Here is a 27,133-nt window from a genome sequence, read left to right on the forward strand (position 1 = left end):
TGCCCTGACTGCAAAGAATCCTTTCCTATATTGAAGTCAGAATCACCTTCACGCCCCATGTGAGTAATATTGGGTATAAAGTAAATAAAAAGTCTTTATGGAAATCTGCGACAACCTCACTATGTGACAAAATTGAAAATTATTATTTTTTGGTCACTTTGAAATAAAGTACAGAATCAAATAGGACAGCACAGTACACTACGGAAAACTATGAAAGAAGTGGGAACACCTCTTATCCATTAGTTTAAAACCTTACAAACACCAATAACCTCATAGATTGTAAGCCTTTGTGGGCATGTCCCTCTATGTATGTAAACCCTCAAATGTACAGCACCATGGATATAATATAATAATGTACAGCACCATGGATATAATGTAATAATGTACAGCACCATGGATATAATGTAATAATGTACAGCACCATGGATATAATGTAATAATGTACAGCACCATGGATATAATGTAATAATGTACAGCACCATGGATATAATGTAATAATGTACAGCACCATGGATATAATATAATAATGTACAGCACCATGGATATAATGTAATAATGTACAGCACCATGGATATAATGTAATAATGTACAGCACCATGGATATAATGTAATAATGTACAGCACCATGGATATAATGTAATAATGTACAGCACCATGGATATAATGTAATAATGTACAGCACCATGGATATAATGTAATAATGTACAGCACCATGGATATAATGTAATAATGTACAGCACCATGGATATAATGTAATAATGTACAGCACCATGGATATAATATAATAATGTACAGCACCATGGATATAATATAATAATGTACAGGACCATGGATATAATATAATAATGTAAAGGACCATGGATATAATATAATAATGTACAGCACCATGGATATAATGTAATAATGTACAGCACCATGGAAATAATATAATGTACAGCACCATGGATATAATATAATAATGTACAGCACCATGGATATAATGTAATAATGTACAGCACCATGGAAATAATATAATAATGTACAGCACCATGGAAATAATATAATGTACAGCACCATGGATATGTAATAATGTACAGCACCATGGAAATAATATAATAATGTACAGCACCATGGAATTCATATAATAATGTACAGCACTATGGATATAATAATGTACAGCACCATGGATATAATATAATAATGTACAGCACTATGGAATTAATATAATGTACAGCACTATGGATATAATAACGTACAGCTCCATGGAATTAATATAATAATGTACAGCACCATGGATATAAGATAATAATGTACAGCACCATGGATATAATGTAATATACAGCACTATGGAATGAATATAATAATGTACAGCACCATGGATATAATATAATAATGTACAGCACCATGGATATAAGATAATAATGTACAGCACCATGGATATAATGTAATATACAGCACTATGGAATTAATATAATAATGTACAGCACTATGGAATTAATATAATAATGTACACCACCATGGATATAATATAATAACGTACAGCACCATAGAATTAATGGTGCTCTAAAAATAAATAATAATCCCTCTTCCTTCATATGCGCTCCCATCTCATGTCTGTTCTTTTACACCCACCACATGAACAACAATTTGTAAAACTCAACGCACTGTTGAAAATATTCCTTATGGGTCAATATACTGTATCAATCTAAGCAAAAATTCAGCTCAATTCCGGAATATTTTTCATGTGTTCTCTACAGTTTTGACTCCCTCTAGTGGCAGCATCATACAACTACTAGTACTGGATTCACACGTACAGCACATTCAAACGACTGAGTTTCAGTCGCAAAACTGAGTTCATGTGTTGACCCAAATTTACTGTCCTCAACAGTATGGTGGGAGAGGGACTCCTAGCTGTATAGTTATCTATGATACTAGTAGCCCTGTCTCTCAGCGTCACACTGACTTGTATTGTAATTGGTACTGCACTGTATGTTGCTGGGAGCCATGGACTCCTAGTACAGAGATAACTATAATGCTAGGAGTCCCTCACCAGGCATAAGGTGCAGGCTGGCAAATCTAGCCAACACATGGACCCAGTTTCACCCTAAATGTGTTTCGCCCTTACAATGCTGTGCATGATGCTCTACAACTGACTTAAAAACTACTGGCAAATGGGCATCAATCATCATGACAGACCATGCAAATATATATATATATATATATATATATATATATATATATATATATACTCACCGGCCACTTTATTAGGTACACCTGTCCAACTGCTCGTTAACACTTAATTTCTAATCAGCCAATCACATGGCGGCAACTCAGTGCATTTCGGCATGTAGACATGGTCAAGACAATCTCCTGCAGTTCAAACAGAGCATCAGTATGGGGAAGAAAGGTGATTTGAGTGCCTTTGAACGTGGCATGGTTGTTGGTGCCAGAAGGGCTGGTCTGAGTATTTCAGAAACTGCTGATCTACTGGGATTTTCACGCACATCCATCTCTAGGGTTTACAGAGAATGGTCCGAAAAAGAAAAAACATCCAGTGAGCGGCAGTTCTGTGGGCGGAAATGCGTTGTTGATGCCAGAGGTCAGAGGAGAATGGCCAGACTGGTTCGAACTGATAGAAAGGCAACAGTGACTCAAATAGCCACCCGTTACAACCAAGGTAGCCAGAAGAGCATCTCTGAACGCACAGTACGTCGAACTTTGAGGCAGATGGGCTACAGCAGCAGAAGACCACACCGGGTGCCACTCCTTTCAGCTAAGAACAGGAAACTGAGGCTACAATTTGCACAAGCTCATCGAAATTGGACAATTGAAGATTGGAAAAACGTTGCCTGGTCTGATGAGTCTCGATTTCTGCTGCGACATTCGGATGGTAGGGTCAAGAATTTGGCGTCAACAACATGAAAGCATGGATCCATCCTGCCTTGTATCAACGGTTCAGGCTGGTGGTGGTGGTGTCATGGTGTGGGGAATATTTTCTTGGCACTCTTTGGGCCCCTTGGTACCAATTGAGCATCGTTGCAACGCCAAAGCCTACCTGAGTATTGTTGCTGACCATGTCCATCCCTTTATGACCACAATGTACCCAACATCTGATGGCTACTTTCAGCAGGATAATGCAATGCCATGTCATAAAGCTGGAATCATCTCAGACTGGTTTCTTGAACATGACAATGAGTTCACTGTACTCCAATGGCCTCCACAGTCACCAGATCTCAATCCAATAGATCATCTTTGGGATGTGGTGGAACGGGAGATTCGCATCATGGATGTGCAGCCGACAAATCTGCGGCAACTGTGTGATGCCATCATGTCAATATGGACCAAAATCTCTGAGGAATGCTTCCAGCACCTTGTTGAATCTATGCCACGAATAATTGAGGCAGTTCTGAAGGCAAAAGGGGGTCCAACCCGTTACTAGCATGGTGTACCTAATAAAGTGGCCGGTGAGTGTGATTATATATATAATCTTGAGATTGATCCTTTACTAATATCAGTATGAATAATACGTTATTATAAAACGTAAAAAAATAACTTATATGTCACACTGAGTATAGAACGTCTGGGTGATCCTGTTACAGGTTTGTATAATGTTGGTGTTATTAGACTCACATCATATAGATACTGTGGGTGTTACTGAAGAGGCAATATTACAGTGCTGACAATATCTGTAAAATCGCTGCAGAATATGATGGCACTATATAAGTAGACTAGATATACATATTACATAGCCCCTTGTAAAGACAACATGGAAAGTGGACGCTACAATATAGAGGATGTTCCACCTTCCCCATCATAGTAAATAAGCTTATCACTGACTTTTTAGAATATTCATTTAATATTTGTTTTAATAAAACAATAAAAGTTATATGCTCATCACAATACTATACATCTCCCCCTTTAGTGGAGCTGCAGTACCACACATAACCCATAGGAGGGGCCCTAGCAGTATAGTTATTTATGTTACCTGGAGGTCCTGCTTCCCATTGATATACAGTCCTATACGGATTATAGTATGGGACAGTATGTCACTAGGCCCCTCTCCCAACTTGATGCTCAGGCTGATAAGTCTGGCACACACATGGACTGAGTCACGGGTGAAACTCGGTCATGTGAATGTGGGATTAGAGTATTTGACAGTATGCGGCTGAATCCTTTGAAGATCTTTAGCACACATTATCATTGCATCAAGTGGGCACAACAGATGTCTGTGAAGCCAAAACATCCTATAGATCAGGCATGTCAAACTCAGGGTACCCCAAGGGCCACATGAGTAACAAGAGGTTGTTGCGAGGGCCGCACACAGCAGCTAATGGCTAGGGCCTAGGGGACTGATCACTAATACCATGCATCGCAAAAATCCGGCATTTCTATTGCAGGCTACATAGAGTAGCCTACAATAGAAAGTATAGAATGACAGGCTGGAGCCTCACAAGGCTCCTGGCTGCCATAAAAATGCACGCAGGCCCCGAATCTTGCTCCGGGTGCCTGCGACTGCCGGTAAAATGGCACCTCAGTTAAAGCTGGCAGACACCATTATTGTGTTGGAGTGCTGGGGAAGGGTTGGAGTGCTGGGGAAGGGGGGGCTGGGGTGATTCTGGATCTCTGGCCCTTCCTTGGGCCTGAGGACTGTTTTTTCCCACCCACTTGCAATTCTTGCACTTGGGGGTTAATAGGAGCACTACAGACTGTAATGCTCCAATTAACCCCCAAGTGAAAGAATTACAAGGTGGGTGGGGAAAAAAAAAAAAAAAAAAAAAACAGTCCCAAAGCCCAAGGAAGGGCCAGACAGACATCAAAAAGCCCCCCTCCCCCAACCCTTCCCCAGCACTCCAAACCCCCCTCCCCCTCATAAATCTAGCATTTACCCCTATCCGTAGGATAGGGGTTAAATACTTAAAAAAAAAAATCAAAAAAAAAAAAAATCACAATTTCTTCTGCAGAAGCTTACGCTGCTTCTGCTCTTCAGCCTGCGCAGCGGTCTTGTGAGACCGAGTAGGACGCAGGCACACGTCGGGTGCGGGCCTGATTATGTGGCCACTTCACCCGGCGTGTGGGGAGGAGGGGGCAGAGTGGAGGGGGTGGAGCAGGCAGGGAGACCTGCTCTCTGCGAAGGGTGAGGGGCAGCCGCTGGAGCAGCGCTGTGTCCAGCAGGGCCGCCCCAATCCACCGCTCACTTTCCTTGTACATCTGCGGCCTGCACAAAAGTCTCAAACTTTGTCTCTTTAGTTTAGGGACAAAGTTTGAGAGTTTTGTGCGGGCCGCAGATATGCCTGTAAAGGGCCGCATGTTTGACATGCCTGCTATAGATACAGCAAAGTGTATTAAAGGGGTATTCTGGCTATAGTAAGTAACCATTATGGGGGAGGTAGCTCGGTAGCAGCAGTGGTGCAGACACAACCAGTCAGAGACAGGGACACAAAATGTGGAACAAACAGGTTTATTTTAAAAAAAAAAAAAAAAAAAAAAAGGACAAATTTGATACAAAGTAACAAATAATGTTAGCGTACAGCATAGGAGTGCTTGATAGATCCAACTCTTATTTTGCTTCTTCTAACTATTCTCAGATATCATACACAGGAACGGACAGAAAAACCTGACATGTAGGGTTCTTCTCTCCGCTTGAGAAGTCGGACATCTTCACTTGCGGACAGGGAAGGAAGGGCACAGAGTGCAAAAGAACGCACCCGATGACCATTTAAATAAATGACAGGTGTCACGGACACATCTAGTGTCCGCTCCTAATGTCCGTGCCAGATTTTGAGCGGACACTACCTGTCGGACACCGATGGTAGTGTGAACGCCCCCTTACTTGTAGATATAATCTTACCTACTATCTGGCTACTTTAAAATGAAGTCTGATCCATATAGTAATGCCCTTACAAAGGAAAGCCTTCTTGACCCTGCTCATTGACCAGATGGAGAGGAGCTCTTCACCTGCTTTCTGTGGTTTCCTTTTTACTCCCTGAGAGTGTTTTACAGATGCCTTAATAGGTTTTTATCCTGATGACTGGTTATCTTTAACATGTCCCTGAGCAATAAAACAGATTTTCACTACTTCTGACATGCAGGTAAGATGTGTCACCCTCTCCTTTCTTCTCGTGCAGTAACCGTCCCACTAGACTCCAGCTCCTTCTTTTTCTGTTCGTAAAGCTCTAGCAGATATTTGTCTGGCTTTATGTTGGCCTCATTCAATTCGGACATAATTTTCTCCACTTTTTGGAGATTTCTCGCATTCTTCATGCTCCTTCCTGCGATGTATAATTTGAACTCTTCGAGCTCGATAAGTTTGCAAGTGTCCACCTCGCATATGTTCTTCACGTCTTTCGATTTGTCCACTTGAGGGAAGAAAACCAAACCAGACATTTTCTCAAGTGTCTCAAGGGGGACTTGATATTCAGGCAGCTGATGCTGAAAGCTAATGGGGGCGTTGGGAACAATAAAAGCTCCTTCAGCTAGAGTTTCGTCAGAAGGCTTCTTCCGGGCGAGGATCACTTTGTAAAGATGCGTGGGCACTGCTACGTCATCCTTGCCGATCACCTAAGAGGAGAAATGTAGAAGGCAAGGAGAATACAAGGCAAGACCAAAACTGCATAAGGTCTCTGTGTTCATTCATAACTAGATTTCAAGTTCCTTATGCAATGTTTATGCTTTGAGGGTTGGAGTCCCTCAGAGGGACCACACTTCCCACCAAAAGATGTCTTCTAAACCAGTTATATGTGGTTGAAGGGGTGGTTAGTGACATTGTGAACATTTGCAGAAGACACTTTGCTATGATGATACCTATTCTCCATCAGTCTTACATCTTCCTTACTGGGGCTGCGCATGTACAAGATAGATATAGGGGAAGGGGGCAAAGTAATCTTGTGACATGCATATAACTGTCTATTAAACAGATTATAAGTGGGCAAATAAGTGCCTAGCCTCCATGGCCGCATGATGCCAGTGATTATTCCCAGCAGAACATAGTCATTACATGGCGGCGCTGCAGGGTTTTCACACTTTGCCATTCGCCGCCCCACAAATAGCCCCTGACTGTACATTATGCCATTAGGGGCCTCATTTACATTCCAAATGTATAATTTATCAAATTATAATCTCATCCTGCTTACGGAGCAAATAGGTAGCTCTTAATGAGAATGTGCAATGTCTTACTCCCTCAACTAAGAAATTAAGTGGATCTGAGGCCGCTGATAAGAGCAACTTCATTTCACGACTGAATGCTTCTCAACACAATCAGGCGGGTGCAAAAAGCAAAGTTCAACCAGACTGAGGAATACTCATTGTTTTCTGGAATAGAGCGGCTGACCGGTCATCTTTGAAGTGACATTCAAGACTATGTGATGGTAAACAATGACTCACCTGATAGGTGACACTTTTCTTGCCATTCTCGTGCTGTACGGGCAATGTCAGAGGACCACTCACAATCCAAACATCATCGAAACGCTGCGTCAAGTCTCGACAATACATTTCAAACCTGGATGTGCATTACAAATGGAGAGGGAAATAAGTCGCTGTTAGTCCAATGTACTGGAACGCAAAACCGTTCTTAACAAAAATACAGATGTATTGACTTGGCTGAATATCTTTGGTCACTAGCATTTCTTCTTTCAAGTCACTCTGCAGATATTTATAGTTGTATATATGCATCATGGCTGGGTAATTCATGGATGTCACCTTGCTCACCAACTATTTCAATTATTTTCCATGTCTTACACTGTCATTGACTAAAGGATATATCACTAAATGTACACTATCCGATCAGGATTACTGATGTGTGAATAACAGAGCTCTCATGGTAAAAGCAACATCTCTATCTATTGAGGTACTTCATAGTGTTTTCTTCATCAAACAGTAAAAGCTGCCCACCAGCTTGTGGAATAATACAGGAAGTGAGAAGAAGAGACAGCAGGCAAACTGATGAGACAGGGAGATGGAGAAACCCTTTAGGCTGAGGCCTCACGTTGTAAAAACGCAGATTTTTTTGTTGCAGATTCTGCTGCGTGTTTTTGAGCCAAAAATGGCTACAAAAGGAATGGTAAATGTATAGGAAGTTCATAAACGTCTCCCTTCTGCTCACTCCACTCCTGGTATGGCTCAAAAAACCGCAACAAAATTTGCAACGAAAAATGGGGCCACACGGTGGCTCAGTGGTTAGCACTGCAGCCTTGCAGCGCTGGGTCCTGGTGTTCAAATCCCGCCAAGGGCAAAAAAAAAAAAAACCATCTGCAAGGAGTTTGTATGTTCTCCCCGTGTTTGCATGGATTTCCATCCCATATTCCAAAAAGACATACTGATAGGGAAAAAATTTACATTGTGAGCTCTATGTGGGGCTCACAATCTACATTAAAAAAAAAAAAAAAAATTTGCAACGAAAAAAAAGCAGCTTTTCCGCAGCATGGAGCCTCAACCTTAAAAGGACTTTTCACCACTTCCATCAATTTCTGTTCTTAGCCTCTGTTAATATGCAATGTTCCACTGATTTTGGTATAGTTAGAATTTTTTCTCTATCCTACACCTTTCCTGAGCAACAAGTGCAGATAGTTTTGGTGCCTGGTGTGTTATGTAAGCTCTGTAGAGTCCGAAAAGCGGTGTCAAGCAGGGGGTGTGTCTCAGAGCTCCAATTAGAGGCAGCCAGTGTCAGAGCTCAGAATCACACCCCGTCTGCCTCACACCACCCTCCTGACAGCACAGAGAATAAATAGCATATCAGACCCCAAAACTAACAGCATTGATCGCTCAGGTACATTGAAAACTAGAGAAAAAATTCAAACTGTGCTGGCATCATTAGAGCAGCAACTATTAAATAATATAAATAGATGGTCCTGTTGGAGGTGGTGAAAGGTCCTCTAAGATTATTACCCCAAGGTTATGTGAAATAAAATCAGACATGGTGGATGTCATTTTTCCTCAAGCTGTTTTGATGGTTCCTCAAAACCATTCTAAATGAGATCCTGTGGGTAATCCCTAGTCAATGTGTAGTGCATATCCAATGGCTCTCTACTGTGTGATCACGGTTTCTGCTCCTCTCAGTTACTGCAGCCTATTCTGTGACATTCTACAGTAGAATATAAATGGTGCCTCGAATGGTGATTATCTGGTGGAGCAGCCAAATATTAGGTCCTCTGCTGCACATCGCAGAGACCAAACAACACTAGGTTCATGGTAATAGAGTAAGGAAATGGCAGAAGGAAAAAAATCTGGGATAAATAATGGGGCGCTGCTGAGGTAATAAATAGAACAGATTAGGCCGAGGCCCTACCATTACAGCAGATTTTGATACAGTTTTTGAACCCAAGTTAGGAGGGGCTTAAAAAGGACTGGAAAGCTCTTTCCCTTCTATTAAATCCATAAAAGAAATGGGAAATATCTAGGAAGTTCTTATACTTCTACCTTCTGCTCAATCCACACCTGGTTTTGGTTCAAATCGCTGCAGCAAAATCTGCAACAAAAAATTACTGCTTTTCCACAATGTGAGGCCCCACATTGTGGAAATGCTGCTTTTTTTAGTTGCAGATTTTGCTGTGGTTTTTTGCACCCAAAGCCAGGTGTGGATTGAGCAGAAGGTAGAAGTATAAGAACTTCCTATAATAGAATAAGGAGATGCTGCTGTTTCAGGGGCTCCAGGGTCCCCCCTTTAACTTGCAAAAATGATTTCAATGTTTTGTATTAAAAGTGTTGTTTCCAATGTCCTATGGCAAATCTGCAGCTTTACAACCACAATTGACCCTGGATCTTACCTATTCCAGAAGCCAGCGTTGTTCTCATAGTTCTGAGGCACAATGTTCGAAAGATAAAATGTTTCAGCCATAGCCTCCTGTAAATGAGAGAAGAGAGACAAGTCAAGCTTATGTACTTTACAGAACCTAGTTGCAAAAAAATTGCAGAAAAAAAAGCCCTGAGGTTTTCTTCTTATGGTAAGCAAAAAACTAAAACTCTTACTGTAGAATATTTACTGTCCCCTGCAGGAGCCATGTGACCCCGGGACCACCCACTACGTAAATAGTCTTCATTGCTGGCATTGAATATTTCTGGAATGTTTGGATCCGGTTTAAATCTGCAATGTTTTCGGTCAGCTAGACCTGAAGAAAAGATGAAGAAATCACAATACGTGGAGATACAAGATAAGTGACAACAACTGGAGTCAATGGCCATTACATGTCACTAGATGCCATCACGGTGACAGAAATTGGGAGCATACACCAAGACATAGGCCCGTTTCACATCTATGTTTGGGTTTCCATCGGGGAGTCCGCTTGGTCCTAATGGAAATTTATATACATTAAAACATCAGTTACCTAAAGGAAACCTGCGGACCTCATAGACTATAATGGGGTCCGTGTGGTTTCCGCACGAAACATGCGGAGAGAAAAGTGCTGCTTGCAGGACTATTCTCTCTGCATGATTCAAGCGGAAACCACACGGACCCCATTATAGTCTATGAGGTCTGCGGGTTTCCTTTAGGCAACTGATTTTTAATGCGTAGAGGTTTCCATTTGGGGGATCCCCAAGCGGACTCCCTGAACGGAAACTATAAAACCAGATGTGAATCGGGCCTTATATATCTTATCTCTGACGAAAGACTTAAAAGCAAAGTGCAAAGAGCCTTATATATACAGTAGTATACTCAGACATATATCTAACATGCATATATATTGGGTCTTTCTCCATCTCCCTGCTGCTTTCTATAGATCTGGCTGAACTGTCAGGTTAATCCTTCATCCCACTTTAGCTTCCCTTCCTCTCACAGCATACAGTCTAAGAAATACTGAGTGAAAGGAACTGCAGATTCATCCCCCTCCTCCCAGACTTCTTCTTATTGTATAAGGGTCCTTGCAGATGACCGTGGGCTTGGACAGTGCTATGTGAGTTATTCCCAGGCAGCACACTGACCCATTCATTTCTACCAGGCCACATACACAACCGTGTATTACATGATACCATGTGCAGGCTACAGAACTCAGGAAAGATCCTATTCCTGTCCAGTTTTGTGGCCGTGCTTCCCAGTCTCCTATTCATTGAATGAATGGGGTTGCAGAAGCACGGTCGATGCAAAGGCGGCACATGGATGACATTTGTGCCATTCAACCATGTCCAGCCGAGACCCCACGGTCATCTGCAAAATGCCTTACTGAAGAGGTGTCTATATAGTTTAAGGAACTACACCTAGGAATAGGAAGCAAAAAGCACACATAAATACATTACATACTGTGGCCTGGTTAAAGAAACAGTTGTAGGTAAATAGTCAATGCTGCCATTTTCTATCACTGGAGTCAATAGGAAAAAAAACATTTATAATCAGTAAATCTGAGAAATTACAGTAACAACAAAAATACACCAAAACTGGGAAGTGTGAAAGTAGCAATAAAATAATTGTTACAAATATACACATGGGAGGAATTTATTAAGACGGGCATTTCCTCTATCAGGTGTCCAACGCCCGGCCTGTCCATAGTCCCACCACGCTCCATCAGCTGAGCGCCTAAGATATGCCATTGTTCTACCAGATTTCTGGTGCAGAAGCATTAGTAAGTTATACCTATGGTCTTTAAAGGGTAACTCTGATCTTATAAAGTGATGCAGAGCACTAGGATATGCCATCACTGTATAATTGGTGGGATCCTCACACTCCTGAGACTTTAGCACTACGGTCCCTTCTAAATTTTGGCAGCACAGTGGTGCTCCCAGTCACACAATACTGATAGGAGGATTCGGTGCTGCGACCCCTTCATTCCAGGGATTGGTAGGGACTCCGACGTCCATCTCCCACCAATCATAAGGTGATGACATAACTTAGTGATAGGCCTTTTCTGTACTTAATGGATAGACCCCTCTAAGCCTTTTACTCACCAACTATTTTCTCTTTAGTAAGATGCTCAATCACCCATCGTGGGGTCTTTTTGGCTTGATCATAGGATAAAGCGTGACTGATATATTGTCTGACCTCTGTACCACTCTGCGGGAAGCCATATTCCTCAAATGGGGACTGCTGCACGGGCTCTGGAAACAAAACAGGAGATAACATTATAGCATTGACAAATACGGCGTCCATCATGTTCCTTTATAGAACAGCGCAGTTACCTGTAAGGGTTAATAAACCAACCTAATAATATGTCAACTCCCAAATAACTGATGGACCTTTCTTGTCCTCTACAGTATGGCATGTTATAAACCACTGCAAAGCTGACACTGAGCTGAATTTGGGGGGCTTTCAGTTTTGCAGGTACGTGCCCTGGTGCTACCGATATCCCTGCACTGTCAGAGGGGTCGGCCTCACAGTTCAGACTCATCGCTGGGCAGTGAGGAAGACCCCCCCACACACACACAGACTAACGCAGCAAAAACTCAAATGAAAAACGATGTGAAGAAAAATAGAATATGTTTTCTCCCATTATTTTTTGCCCTCTATATAGTCATACTGCGACTCCGAGAGAGGGCTGCAACTTCTAGTTGCAAAAACATTGAGCGCTACTGAATTGTTTTTGTGACTAGAAGTGGCAGCACCCTCACGGTCACAATTGGTGAGGGAGTCGCAGGGCGACATAGGACATAGTCACGGCCAAATAGGAGAACCAGAATACAAGATGTGATGCCAGTGACGTCTACTGGAGACAATGGTTTGTCTGTTACAATGGAACATCAAAATAAAGGTAATGTGAATAGCCCCCAATGACTGATATTGAGTTGGAAGCTGTTGTGTGACGTCTATTGAAAAAAAAACAAACAAACAAAAAAAAAAAAAAAAACAGACGACACACGGCCATTATTCACGATTGTGTTAATGTAGTCTAAGGCCTGGTCCACATCTCCGTTCAGTAATGCATTTGAGGACCCCCCAAATGGAATACCGAACGCATTGAAAAGTGGTGAGCAATGAAACCACACGGACCCTACCGTACTAATATTAGAAATGTGAAAGTTTGTGTGTTTGGATGGTTAATCCTCAATCACGCAAAAAACGGCTGCAGGGATTTTGCTCACATTTGGCATATACATACCTTGGGACCAGGAAAGAAACATAGGCTACGTATGCAACAGGTACATGCCTGCACCTTGCGACCGCTAGCCCCGAATTCGCCAAACGGCAAGGCCGACAGAGCTGAAATGACATCATCCACTCTGCTTCCTCACAGCCCAGCAATGATGCTAGACGGTCAGGAATGCCTTTTGACAGTGGGGAGAGATCGGTGCCAAAATTACTTAATTCAGCGCACTGTTGGCATATGCGTGACAACATGAAAGATCGTCTTTAAAAAAGAAACCTGCTTCAGGCAATAGGACGAGATGTTTCGTGCATTTTTTTCTCTCCAGCGCTGGTTTGGGGATGGTTCTGGATAATCCACTCTACGCTGAAGCCCCACATTGCGAAAACGCAGCATTTTGGCGGCGGCTGAAAGGTCACAGCAAAAAATGCTTCATGTCACATTACCAGCAAAGAGGACAGGATTCTGGCTAATCCCATTCACACAATGCAGAACAAAATCTGCAGCAGAAATTGTGAGAAGTCAATATAAGTAACATAGAGGTAGAAAGTCCACAGAAACAGATTCAAGAACCGCCTAGTGTGCACAGACCCCACACTGGTCACGTGACTTCCCGCGTTCGGTTTCCATTTACTAAGCGGCGAAACTTTTAACCCTTCAGCGCCCGGTGCATGTAACATCCGATCCCTGAGCACCACACACGTGCAGCACGAGTTACCGTAGTCACAGACTTCTCCAGCAGGGGGCAGCTTTCTTACCTGGCTCGGATCTTTTCCGCTCGTATAGATAAAGTGCGGTCAGACAGGACGAGGTGCTCACTGCCGCCCCCAGCACGAAACCCCCCCAAAAGCGGCGGCTTATAAGGCGGTGCAGAGATCCAGACATCACCAGGAAGCGGAAAAGACACAAATGAATCGGCGCGCCACCTGCTGGCTGTAGAATACGAGATGTGGTTACAGCGACGTCTACTGGTCGCGATGTTTATTGCAATTGAGTGAACAGTATGTAAACTGTGGGGCGGGCGCCATCTACTGGTTCTGTACGGATTCCACGGCTTCTGATGGCAGTTCTTATTACATAGTATTATCTGACTGGACATAATAATGGGGAAACAGACTGTGGGGTGTGAAGCTTGTATTTGTAGAGGACAGGAATTACATATACTATAGATACCAGCTGTATAATGTCTGCCATGTTCCTCCTTATACACTAGAATAAGAAAGCTGCCTCTATATTGTAGGCTATTGGATAGGATAAGAGCGCACCTGTATACCCATATCTATAAGGAGCAGTGCCTGGCATATAGGAATCCATACAGGTCTCTACATAAATAACCGTACCCCCTAGATAAGGGTCTCACACATGCACCCCGCTCATGGCCCTGTCATCTGCAGCCTGGAGGGTAATGGAGCATTGCTGCAATTTTACTTCAATGTTCTCATGTTATACATCCTTGGAGTCCTGGGACTTTTCCGTGTATTTTTCATCATTGGCAGCTGATCAATGTTTTCACATTAAAATAATAGCAGAAATCGGAGCAGAACAAGCGTGCCAATGCTGATATTAGTGCCCTATCTCCCTCTGCCATAAGAGGAATTGAATGGAGTGGTTGTTGGGTATTCACCCAGCTGGTCCTCCATTTAATGTCTATGGCACTAAGCAATATAGGCAGGCAGGAGCATTGGATTAAAATCATTTGTAACTGGGACAAAATAATAATTTGGTTTTCTGCGCTAACCAGAAAAACACATTTTTGGCCAGCCTCTCATACCGCCAGTGTCCCATCCACAGCTAGAATGGGAAGTGGTGCCAATAACTGGCCTCAGCAGTCACGTGGTCTTGGTGGAAAGCAGGGTCAGATCAGAAGTAAGAAGGATTTGTTTCAGTCTCTTCTATTATGCTGTTACTGTAGATTATTAGCTAACATGCAGACACCATGAGGAGTCAATCTTGTGGTCACACAGCCAACACCGCTCCTCTGTTTGCATCGGTGATGCTTCACATGTCCCTCATGGCGCAGCTGTCCAGAGACTCCGTCTCGGCAGGTCACCGGGAGCTACCAGACTGGCTGTTTTGATAAGTCACACATTCCCGCATTGTAATTGTGCCCAGCACCAATAGCATAACCTAGGAATGGGTGAGCCCACAAGGCAAACATTTGACATGAGGGCCCCCCCCATGACTCCAACCGACCCAACCCCCTTCCCCCCGCGAGCACACAAACACATTTCTCCACACACTATTATGCCCTATAGTGGCCCCTGCACACACTATTATGCCCCATAGTGGCCCCTGTACACAGTATTATCCCCCATAGTGGCCCCTGCACACAGTATTATGCCCCATAGTGGCCCTCGCACACAGTATTATGCCCCATAGTGGCCCCTGTACACAGTATTATCCCCCCATAGTGGCCCTCGCACACAGTATTATGCCCCATAGTGGCCCCTGCACACAGTATTATCCCCCATAGTGGCCCCCGCACACAGTATTATCCCCCATAGTGACCCCTGCACACAGTATTATGCCCCACAATGGCCCCCGCACACAGTATTATGCCCCATAGTGGCCCCCGCACACAGTATTATCCCCCATTGTGGACCACCCATGAACAATTATTATACTCTGAGGTATACATTATACCCCAGAGTATAATGATCTGAGACCCAGGGGAGGATACAAACATAAAAAACAATGTTCCTTACTTCTCCTGGGCTCCAATGCACTCCCTGCTGACGTCGGCCATTGTCAATGATGGATCAGACATCACGTGAGCTGGCCCTGCGTCACAACGAATAATGACCCAGGAGCGGCCCATGTGATGTCACCAAATAGGCCCAAAGCCTTCTGGAGCCCAGGAAAGGTAAGTAACACTCTTTTTACGTTCACTCACCTCTCCTAGCCATCCAATCATTATATTCAGGGGTCTGAAAATACTCCTCCCCTCTCGAGTATAATGATAGCAGTGTTTGTGGGGTTTGCAGTTCCGCAGCCTTACTTACCAATCCTGGCTCCTGCTCACAGCTCCACAGATGGGTAAGTGCAGGTGGTAGGAATGAGGATCGTAAGTAAATAGGGCTTATTACCTGCTGGGATTACGCTAGCAAGTAACAGCCTATTGAAAAAAAAATCAGGGGCTCTGTGGCATCTAGAGTTTCAAAAACTGTACAATATCCTGCAATTTTCATTTTGTCCACTAAAGCCTAATAACAACGTTCGATCTACTAATTCTGTAGGGGTTTTCATTGCAGAAGTGACCTCATTTATGTCACAAACAAGTCAGACTATCACTATAGAGGTTCCTACCTTTACAGATAACAGCCATAGTGAACCATCATTGCACCTACTACTTACTATAGATGAGTCACAGTTCATCTACTCCAACTTCCTGCACAGGAAAACTCTCCCATAGACCTCAATGAGTCAGCTCCAGACTATTGCTACCTATGGACATAACTATGCTGTAAAGCATATCACTAAATGCTGTTAGCAGAGCAGATGAGAAGCTCGGGGAAGATGGCCGCCTCCATAATCATATACAGAAAGTAGAATAAAAAATGCTACGATCAAAAAGTAAAAAGATTAGAAAAAAAAGTTATATATTTCAATGGTTTAAATAAATAAAAACATTTTTTAAAAATGGCGATACATTCCTTTTAAGCATGAACACTGTCTCTCCCTCTATTCGCTGCCCTCAGTGTGGATAGTCAGAGTAACTACACCCAGCTTTACTGTGCATGTGAGAGTCCAGAAGATGCAGTATAACGCCTGACATGCTTCGGATTACCAATCATGCTCACAGGGATACCATTACAGCAGGGTCGGACTGGGGTGTCTAGGGCCCACCAGTGGAATTGTTTCTATGGGCCCACCCCCAGGACCCTGCAGATCAGCGGTACCAAAACACGACATCTAAAGGTAATAACATGTCGGGAGCCATGCTGCTCACCCACTATACCATGTGCACTACCTAAATGTATTGCTACACCTTGTATGGCAAGTGAACAGCATGGCTCCTATAAATGCTACTATTACCTATAGCTGCTCGGTCCTGGAAAAGGCTGATCTACAGAGGTCCTGGCTGTTATATCATCGTAGATGTAATATTGATGGCTTATCCTAAGGACAGACCATCAATATTAGAAAGATGAATAAATCCTTTAGAGCTAGTTCACACGGAGGTACATGAACTCTGCGTGTGAACATCCTGTCGGAGATGCCAGGCATCCCGTCGTGGCATTCCGCTCCGGATTAGACCCAAATGAATGGGCCGGAGCCTTGTGCCGCAGATGCTGAGATTGATTCAGCCGCGGAATCTGCGACAAGATAGGGCAGCTCGCTTCTTTTTTCCGCTACTAGCTAGCGGAAAAAAGAAGCGAGCAGCTCCCATTGAAGTCATTGGGAATCATTTTTGGCAGCGGATTTTGAGGCAGATTCCACCTCAAAATCCGCTGCCAACTTCCCCGTGTGAACTAGCCCTTAAAGTGGTTGTCCAGGAATTGGAGCAACTCATGTCCCGGATGGGAAGTGTAAAATAAAAAACAAATAAATAAAAAAGCATACCCATCTGTCCCCGTTACTCCGTTGTGCGCTGCCACTGTCTATTCAGTCTCGTGCTGGCGCCTCCTTGCTGGGAGTCCTGCACCTCATGTGACCGCTGAGACTAGTTAGGTAAAGAATGTCCAGAAATGAGACCGTGAGACCAAACAGACACAGGCGGGGACAACAGGGTGCTGGGGACAGGTGAGTATACTTTTTAATTTTTTTTTATTTTTACACCTCTACTGCATGTATTTTTCTGCAATGTGTGGATGGGATTGCACACACTATATACCTACACACTCAGGCCTGGTTCACATCTGCGTTCAGTAATCCATTTGGGGAGTCCGCATGGTGGCCCCCAAACAGACTACTGAACGCATTAGCAAACGGTGTGCTGTGAAAGCACATGGACCCCATAGATTAAAATGGAGTCCGTGTGCTTTCCGTGCGGTGTCCACATGGAACATGCGGACAGAAAAGTACTTCATGATCTACTTTCCTGTCCACATGTTCCGTACAGAGACCGTGCGGAAATCTAATCTATGGGGGCACACAGTATTTTCCCCTATAATGGCCCCTGCACACAGTATTATGACCCTTAGTGGCCCCTGCACACAGTATTATACCCCATAGTGGCCTCTGCACACAGTATTATCCCCCATAGTGGCCCCTGCACACAGTATTATCCCCCATAGTGGCCCCTACACACAGTATTTTCCCCCATAGTGGCCCCTGCACACAGTATTATCCCCCATAGTGGCCCCTGCACACAGTATTATCCCCCATAGTGGCCCCTACACACAGTATTATCCCCCATAGTGGCCCCTGCACACAGTATTATAGCCCATAGTGGCCCCTGCACACAGTATTATGTCCCTAATTGGCCCCTGCACAAAGTATCATCCCCAAAAGTGTCCCCTGCACACAGTATTATTGCCCCATAGTGGCCCCTGCACACAGTATTATAGCGCATAGTGGCCCCTGCACACAGTATTATGTCCCTTACTGGCCCCAGCACACAGTATTATGCCTCATAGTGGCCCCTGCACACAGTATTATGTCCCTTACTGGCCCCTGCACACAGTATTATCCCCCATAGTGGCCCCTGCACACAGTATTATCCCCCATAGTGGCCCCTGTACACAGTATCATCCCCCATAGTGGCCCCTGCACACAGTATTATGCCCCATAGTGGCCCCTGCACACAGTATTATGCCCCATAGTGGCCCCTGCACACAGTATTATGTCCCACTGTGGACACCCATAAACAGTTATTATACTCTGGGGTCTTTTCAGACCCCAGAGTATAATAATCAGAGACCCGGGGGAATAAAAACATAAAAAAATTACTGTTTCTTACCTGTCTCCGGCTCCTACGCGGTCTTCTCCGCTGCCGTCCTTCTGAAATGACGTCAGACGTCACATGACCCGGGACGCAGGCCGGGCTCATGTGACGTCAGAAAGGAGGCCTGGCAGGATCGTGGAGAGGTAAGTAACACTGTTTGTTATGTTCCCTTACCTCTCCCGATCCGCCGATCATTATACTCGAGGGTCTGCAAAGACCCCCGAGTATAATGATGGTATTTGTGGGATCCGCAGTGTCACTTACCGATCCCAGCCCAGCCAAGATCGCCAAGTGAATAGGGCCCGTAACAGCCTATTAAAAAAAACAAAAAACGCAGCGGTATCGGCTGTCACCAGGCCCCCTAATGGCCCGGGCCCTGTGGCAGCCGCCTCCGCTGCCTCTATGGTAGTTACGCCCCTGATACCATATATGTCATATATATACTTATATGAATACTATATATACTCACATATATACATACACTCACCCATAAACATTATTGTAGTATACTGTATACAGTATACATACCTGTATACATACCTGTATACAAAGATACAGTACTCACAAAAAATGTACAACACACATACAGTACACAAATGTACACATATATACATATTACATAGACAGATTTTACCAAAAGGATATACTTACATTTTCCAGAAGAGCACAGCATTGCATGAGACAGCTCCTGTCTTCCCCACACGATCCGATGTGAGAGACGACTCACTGTGAGGGGAGGGGGAGGGAAGCAGGAAGTCCGGGCAGCACAGCAGGTCCTCACAGGAGAGCAGCAGGTCAGTGAGAGGAGTACGAGCTGCCATTGTAGCTGAGGCTGAAGCTGCACACGTGTCCTCCGGTATATACTTTCCCTATATATCGGGAGGACACTATGTGCAGCATCAGCTAATGGAGGCCCCTGTGTTCTGAGGCAAATGCAGATGCATTGGTCAGGTGCTCGATTGGGGGCCCCGACCAATGTATCTGCAGTAGTAAAATGAGGATTTAACAGTTGGGGCCTGGGGCCCACCGGGGGATTCACCGGTACACCGGTGGGCCAGTCCGACCCTGCATTACAGTGATGCCTGTATGATGTCTGATCCCCTCCAGTACATCAGTCGCGCCAATATAGGTGTGATTACAATTGTGGGTGTGCAATTTTATCCTATGCATGTGATCACCTTTGAATCCTGGAAGTGATGATACGGCCCCCACAGATCCCTGATCTCATCATTGTTCAGTCTGTCTGAGATTACATGAAGAGACAGAAGGATTGAAGCAAGCCTACATCCACAGAAGATCTGTGCTGAAAGGGGTTTCCTGGGTATAAATAAAAAAATGTTAATGCCATAAGGCCCCGTTCACACGGGGCAAGAGGGTGTGGATTTTGGCACGGAATCCACATCATAATCCGCCCCCTCACAATGGTGGTCTATGTAGACCGCTAGAGTTCTTTTTTCCGCTAGCGGAAAAAAGAAATGAGCTGCCCTTTCTTCATGCGGATTTTGCAGCTGAACCAGCTGCGGAGTCTGCCTCACGACAGCACCCTCTGGACTAGGCTCGTTTATTTGGGCGTAATACAGAGCGGAAAGTTGTGACGGGATGCTGTGCACTGCACTGGCATCCCTTCGCGGCAGCTGCGACAGAATATGCACACGCAAAATCACGTGAACTAGCCCTTAATAGGTTAATAACTGCACCCAAATACCTTCAGCAATGTTTTGAGTGATTTCTGGGTGTCTCTGGGAGCGCCTGGTGTCTTCTGCATTTGTTTACAAAGGTGTAGCTTCCTGCTGCCTTAGCTAATGCAATGCATCATAGTAGTTGTAGCCTCTCACACTAACTCCCTCTCACTCCTCCCCCTCCCTCTCTAACACCCCTTCCCTGTCTCCCTAGCTATCCCGCCTACTACTAATCCTTCTCAAGCCCCTACCCCATTATAGTGCCTCCTTCCTGTCCAGACTTCCTTTTGTGGGGAACGACTCCTTTTCCTCTTTGATTCTGCCAGCGCTTGTACAGCAGTCTTGGCCCTGTAGTCTTTACTCTATCTTTACTGCGTAGGCAGCTCCTTCAGGCTCCCACGCTTGCGCAATAGAGATGAAGTGTCAGCTGCAGCTCAAGGCTGGGACTTCGGGTCTTTTGCACACACGTGGGCAGAAGTCACGGAAGGAGGAGAAGCCGTTCCACGCAGGAGGAAGTCTGGAAGGAAGAGCGGTAAGTATGATGGGCAGGGGGCAGTAGTAGTGACGTTCTATTTCTAGAAACAGATCACCGGACAATGAGAAAATATCCCGTGGAGCAGTCACATTACTTCCCTAGGGATATGGGTAACTATAATTTTTTGCTAAATTATGTAATTTAGAAAGTATGCGGGGGAAGGGTGTTTAGATTAGTGTTGGAATTTCTATTTATCCTGGACAACCTCTTTAGCTATCCAAGATATTTTCTTAGATTATATTCTTAAAAGTGTACTGAAAAGAATTGATGGAAGGCAAAGTGCGGTCACACCAGATATGGGTGAGATTTACATTTATCTATTGTTCATTCAATTCCTTTTGTTAAGTATTAACACTATTAAATGGGATTTTTTTTTACCTAATTTTATTCCCTTTCTTGATGGATATCATTGCGCTACTAATCCAGTGACCTGTACTTGGCTCAGTAAATCCCTGCTCTTAGCAGATTAGGTCCAAAATACTGGGAAAGATTTGACCACAGATGAAAGTGTCCGATTAGCTAATACTGAAGTCGCCTTAGAAGACTCCTGAAGTGACACAATAAGACGTGGAAGCTACTCTGTAGACAGGGTTCTCCAGTTTTAAGTTGAGCTTTATGCACACTTTGCTTTATTATGTAATATAATGTCAGTGGATAAGGAAGCCATTTCACAGGAAGAAAAAGTAAATCCATAGTATAGGAGTTTCTACGCCCATGGCACGTGGCACTTACCTTGGGGTTCATTCCTTGAATACCAAGCTGCCTTCCCTTGTGTGCAACACCTTACATAAGCCTCGCTCATAGGTGGAACATGCAGTCTCTGGGCCCAGTGCAAACCCTGTACCAAACCCCCAATAATAATATATTGCTGGTCTCCTCATAGTTGGAAGAGACACCTTATGGGCTCCCATGACTTGTGGTATCCTCTATAACCCCTCAAGTTACACCCCTGCTCACTCACCTGTCACATTGCTCCGTCAGATATGTAACCTGACAGCTCTACTTCTCTTCTTCCCTTCTACAGGGTGAAGAAAAAAAAAAAAAAAACTAAATAAGGTTCGCAATACTTTTGCATTAAAGGGGCTCTATCATTGGGGAAACTCATTTTTAACTAAGCAGATATTTGCATAGTCTTTAGAAAGACTATTCCACACATACCTTTAATTTGTTAATCCTCGCAGTTGTTTTTGAATCAGCCCACTTTTAATGGTATGCAAGTTAGCCACCTCGGAGCACTGGAAGCTCACTGGGCACTGTGTGCACACAGGGGGAGGTGAGAACAGGGAGGCTGCTGCTGATGATCTCAATAAAAGCAGGCTAATTAAAAAACGGCTGAGAGGATTAACATACAAAAGGTATGTCTGGAAGAGCCTTTCTAAAGGCTGTGCAAATATATGCTTAGTTAAAAATGAGTTTTTCCAATGATAGAATCCCTTTAAGTTTGTGTAGTTTATATGTAAATTTGTGCATTTTGGGGAATTTTATTTATTGTGTGCAAAATCAGACATTAAATGGGGGACTGTGTTCCCTGAAAATAAATGTATCACCTTATATTTGCTTTCTAGTATTATTTCGGAAGCCAACCATGTCTGGCGGGTAAATCAGTTTTCCAATCCAAATGAGCTCCTTGGGGCTGCATCTGCCAGAGCCCCTGTTTCACTGCACTCAGGACCTGTCAGTCTTTATAAGGTGACAGTGTTGGGCAGTGACCACAGAGTGGTTGAGAAGCTATTCTAGTGGTTGGAGGCTTTGACCAGTTAAAAAGACCAGGCCATTTTCCCAGACACATAACCAGACAAATTTTCATATGCAGTTTAAAATGTGAAAGTTTTTCTTTTCGGCTATTAGGATTTTTATGACATTTTTGTATGTGTTTCTTTTTTAATATGCATAGAATTTTATTTTTTTTATTCTTTTAAGAACATACAGTGTCACTAAAATATTTTTCATAAGATTTTTTTTTTTATTTTTTACTGTCCATTATAGTCAATATATGGGTGAAATATTGTGCTGTGTCAGTAAAGGTGCGGCTGGTGTAATATCCCGTTACTGGGGAAATACTGCCTGCAGAGAAACATGGAGGTCGCCTCAGGTTCCGGTCCAAAATACGGGTGTAGTGCATCGGCATCCAGTCGCGCGCTCCGCACTGGATTAGGCCCAAATGAATGGGCCTAGTCAGGAGTGCCTTCAGAAGAATGAGCATATCCGTTCTTTTTTTCCGGGAGCCGGAACAAATGGCTCCCGAAAAATAACTGACCGGCTCCCATTGATTTCAGTGGGAGCTGTCTTTTTGGTCAGGGTTTTGAGGTGAATATGGCCTCAAAATCCTGATCAAAATATCCAGTGGATTGCATAAAATAGCCATGGTATACGTATGTCCTAGGTATAAAATGAATGCAACTTCTAAAAGGAAATTTGAAAACAATGGCACTTTGAAGGGGTTGTCTGGGGAGTTTAAATGGATGTACCAAATCTGACAGATGATGATACACCTGAGCCAAGTGATTGGAAGCAGGGCTCTGTCTCCCAGGTTGCTCCACCCCTGTGAGACCAGAGAAGAAGGGAGCAGAGAAATCTAGGGGTTGGAGCGCTGCTTCTAATCACATGACCCTGGAAGTTGTGATGAGGCCGGAACCCAGAGGTCTATCATTATCACCCACCAAATCAAGTAAGTCAATATAAACTCCCTGGAAAACCTCTTTAGGCCAAGGTCCCATGTGGCGTCCTACAACAAAAAACCACTGCGGCATTGCATCACTGTTCTTCCTGCTTTCAATAGAAAGTTTGTAGAGTTATCGGGGCAACACGGTGGCTCAGTGATTAGCACTGCAGCCTTGCAGCGCTGGAGTCCTGGGTTTGAATCCCACCAGGAACAACATCTGCAAGGAGTTTGTATGTTCTCCCCGTGTTTGCATGGATTTCCTCCCATTTTACAAAGACCTACTTAAATGGGGAAAAAATATGTACAGTGTGATCCCTATATGGGGCTCACAATCTACATTTATATATATATATAAAAAAAAAGAAAAAAGTTTGTAGAGTTTTCCTCTGCTGACTTTCAGCTTCCATTATATCTATAGGGAAACCGTTGGCGTTTCCGTAGGTATAATTGACACTCCTTTTTGAAATTGCCGCATGTCCACAGTGCATATTTTAAAGCATTCACTAGAATCCCATCTACTTTGCTGTGACTAACACACTGCTGATTTTTTTTCTGCGGCATTTCCACCACATGGGGTCTTGGCCTTAAAGAGATCGTCCCACCCGAACAACCCATATCTCCTATTGAATTCTCCATACGTACACCCATCTCACCCAGAGTGAAGACTTGCTAAAAATCGAAATCCCTCACAGTGGTGAGCACTGAATAAATATTCCTAAACCTTCCAGTGGCTGCCTCATATCGGAGCTCACCAGCTATCGATAGTTGAGAATTGTCTAGCGGGAGTCTAACCACTTCCACCCCCGTCATTAAACAAATGGCTCAGTTTTGATGATCAATATCCTATATATAGGTGATATGTTTACATTTTAGGAAAATCCACTTAACATTTCCAAATTCATTATACTTTATTTATATTCCAACAGGAAACCCAACCCCCAAGAACACCTTCTACCAGACCTAAAGGGGGATCTAAACCAGAGTAAACCTATTAAATGAAGACAGAGACATTGGTTCAATATTTACCTGTAATTTATTGTTCATTTTCATATACAAAAAAAAGATAAAAGTCCTTTCTAAAATGTCCTCCTATTGGGTATGGTGTGGCTGCTTTACACAGGGTATATACTACATTCATGACAATTTTTCCTGGCACCCAGTGCAAATAATTTAAGCAGTCAAACCAGAACTCCATAAATCTAATCTCAAAACGCAATACTTTTCCTTCTTTAACCTTACTATAGTAAAAAGGGACAAAGCTTCACAGCAAATGTATTAACTATGATACATTGTTCGCTCTCAAAAAATAAAACAAAAAACACTGTAAATCTCGAACTGCAATGTAATGAAATGTGTTTTAGAGGCGGACATATCCATTTATACAAATTACCTTGGTATAGATAAATATATCCCTTTAAGAGTCCATCGGTTCCAATGGGTTACAGCAATAGGCTCGACTGTATATATAGGTGTATATTTATATATATTTTAGCATAACGATCGTTAAATCAGTAGTACAAGCTAACTCTGCTACATATCATTATAGCTACAATAGTGAAATAGAACACACATGATTTCACCTCTCAATAGTTTGCGATTTGGGACTAAGGACTAAAAAAAAAAAAATAAAGAAAAAAATTTAAAGGTTTTTCCTTTAACTGCCCATCCTAAAAAGACTTCCCGCCATGTTTCTCAGTACACATACCAAAACAAATGTTTCAACCATTTTTTTTTTCTGCAAAAACAGATTTTTTTAAAAAACTTTTTTTTACAAAGTATTTTAAGAGCGTACACTTTTTTTTAAAAAATCAAAACGATATAAAAAGAAAAAAACAAAACAAAAACACAGGTAGTTGGGACCAAGAATTTTCCAGATGCCAGCATATATGTAAGACAGTTATGTTTAAATTAATGCTAAATATTACATTCACAAATATCGCCCCCCCAAACCCTTCCCCCATTAAATATCAGAGTCTTACAATTCTGAGAATATGAAAATCAAAGTTCCTGAAAATAAAAAAAAAAAAATCAGATTAACATTTTTTTTTTGTTAAACATGCATGTATGAAAGAATCGAAGAAAAAAAACAAAACACAAAAAGTAGTAACGAAAATACAAGTTTTTCCTATCATAAAAAGCTGTCCATGAAATTGAACAAATACACAAGATACATGAGGAATCCCTCATATACACAATACATTTTTTTTTTTTTTTTTGATGAGGTGGAGGGGATTCAATGGTCTTTGCCTTGCTTGGTGAAATTTTGTAATATTTTTCAAAAATTTATAATAAAAAAAAAACAAAAAAAAAACTACACTCCAGTCTGCGCCTGAACATCAAATACAAAACCTAACTGCATTCCCAGACAGTGTCCTTTTGGCTATTACTATGTACATATATACGTATTTCTTTTACAGACATGTATTTCAGCCTTAGTTTCTGAGGATTAACCAATAGTGAAAATTAAGACACTAGTGATTATGAAGAATATTTTGCTTTTATGACATTTATACTTCAAGGAGATTCCTTGCATCTTACAATGATTCTCCATGACTGGAGACTTTACAATACCCTTGGACCAGATTCTTCAACAAAAGAATCCTTGGACCACTATGTACACAAACGTTTGACACGTACTCAAACACTGACAAAGCCAACTCTTCTCTTAAATCAGACTTACAGAAATATTTAATAAATTTCATTTTCACTGAAAAATAAAATGGACGTTTAAAGTCATCTCAGCTATTCCCCCCCATTAAAAACCAAAAGAAAAACCAAACCCCATGAAATATGTGAGTGAAGAGCTCTGACTCCTGATGGCAAATCCTGGCACCTTACACACCAGCATGAAATGACGATAAAATTGAAGACCTGTGTGGAAATACACCTGAAATCTGATAAACTACTTCCAAAACTAGATTGTTCTGTGATAAGGAATGCTTTCTCCGGAGGACGATATTCAGCATTTACTTTCAATACATTTTTGAAAAAAGTTTAAAAAAAATATATATATATATATTGGCCACGTAATAACTCATATATTAGAAAGCCTTTGTAGAATAGCAAAACCTCTATCAAATGGCTCATGAGGTTCTTTGCAGAATTCTACAGCAGATGTAAAAAGGTAAAGTACGGGAAATACTAGAGTACGCTTATTGCAGGCCTGAGGGGGGAACAGTAAAGTGGTTTTCCGAGATTGGTTAACTGATGACCTATCATAGGGATCGGACTCCGAGGCCTCCGGCTGATCAGCTGATTCAGTAACTATCAAGCACAGTGCCTGCGCATGGTATTGCAGATTAGCCCTTTCACTTGCATGGGACTGAATAGAAATCAGGCCAATAAACGTGACATCATATGACCTGTGAAGGGGCTCGCCATGGTCACTTC

At 42.9% G+C, this 27,133-nt stretch overlaps 1 protein-coding gene across 1 annotated transcript; it reads right to left on the reverse strand.

Annotated features, from left to right (window-relative positions):
• Positions 1–5,807: 5,807 nt before the first annotated feature.
• Positions 5,808–13,865, reverse strand: EXOG (exo/endonuclease G). Its single transcript, XM_075271545.1, has 6 exons — positions 13,739–13,865; positions 11,848–11,997; positions 9,940–10,079; positions 9,738–9,814; positions 7,360–7,474; positions 5,808–6,537 (listed from the first exon to the last, which is right to left on the reverse strand). Exons 1-6 carry the CDS (start codon positions 13,863–13,865, stop codon positions 6,079–6,081), a joined length of 1,068 nt encoding a protein of 355 aa, XP_075127646.1. The 3' UTR covers positions 5,808–6,078.
• Between the last annotated feature and the right edge of the window lie 13,268 nt (positions 13,866–27,133).

The sequence above is a fragment of the Leptodactylus fuscus genome, chromosome 4 (genome assembly GCF_031893055.1).
Source record: "Leptodactylus fuscus isolate aLepFus1 chromosome 4, aLepFus1.hap2, whole genome shotgun sequence".
Taxonomy (NCBI): Eukaryota; Metazoa; Chordata; class Amphibia; order Anura; family Leptodactylidae; genus Leptodactylus; species Leptodactylus fuscus.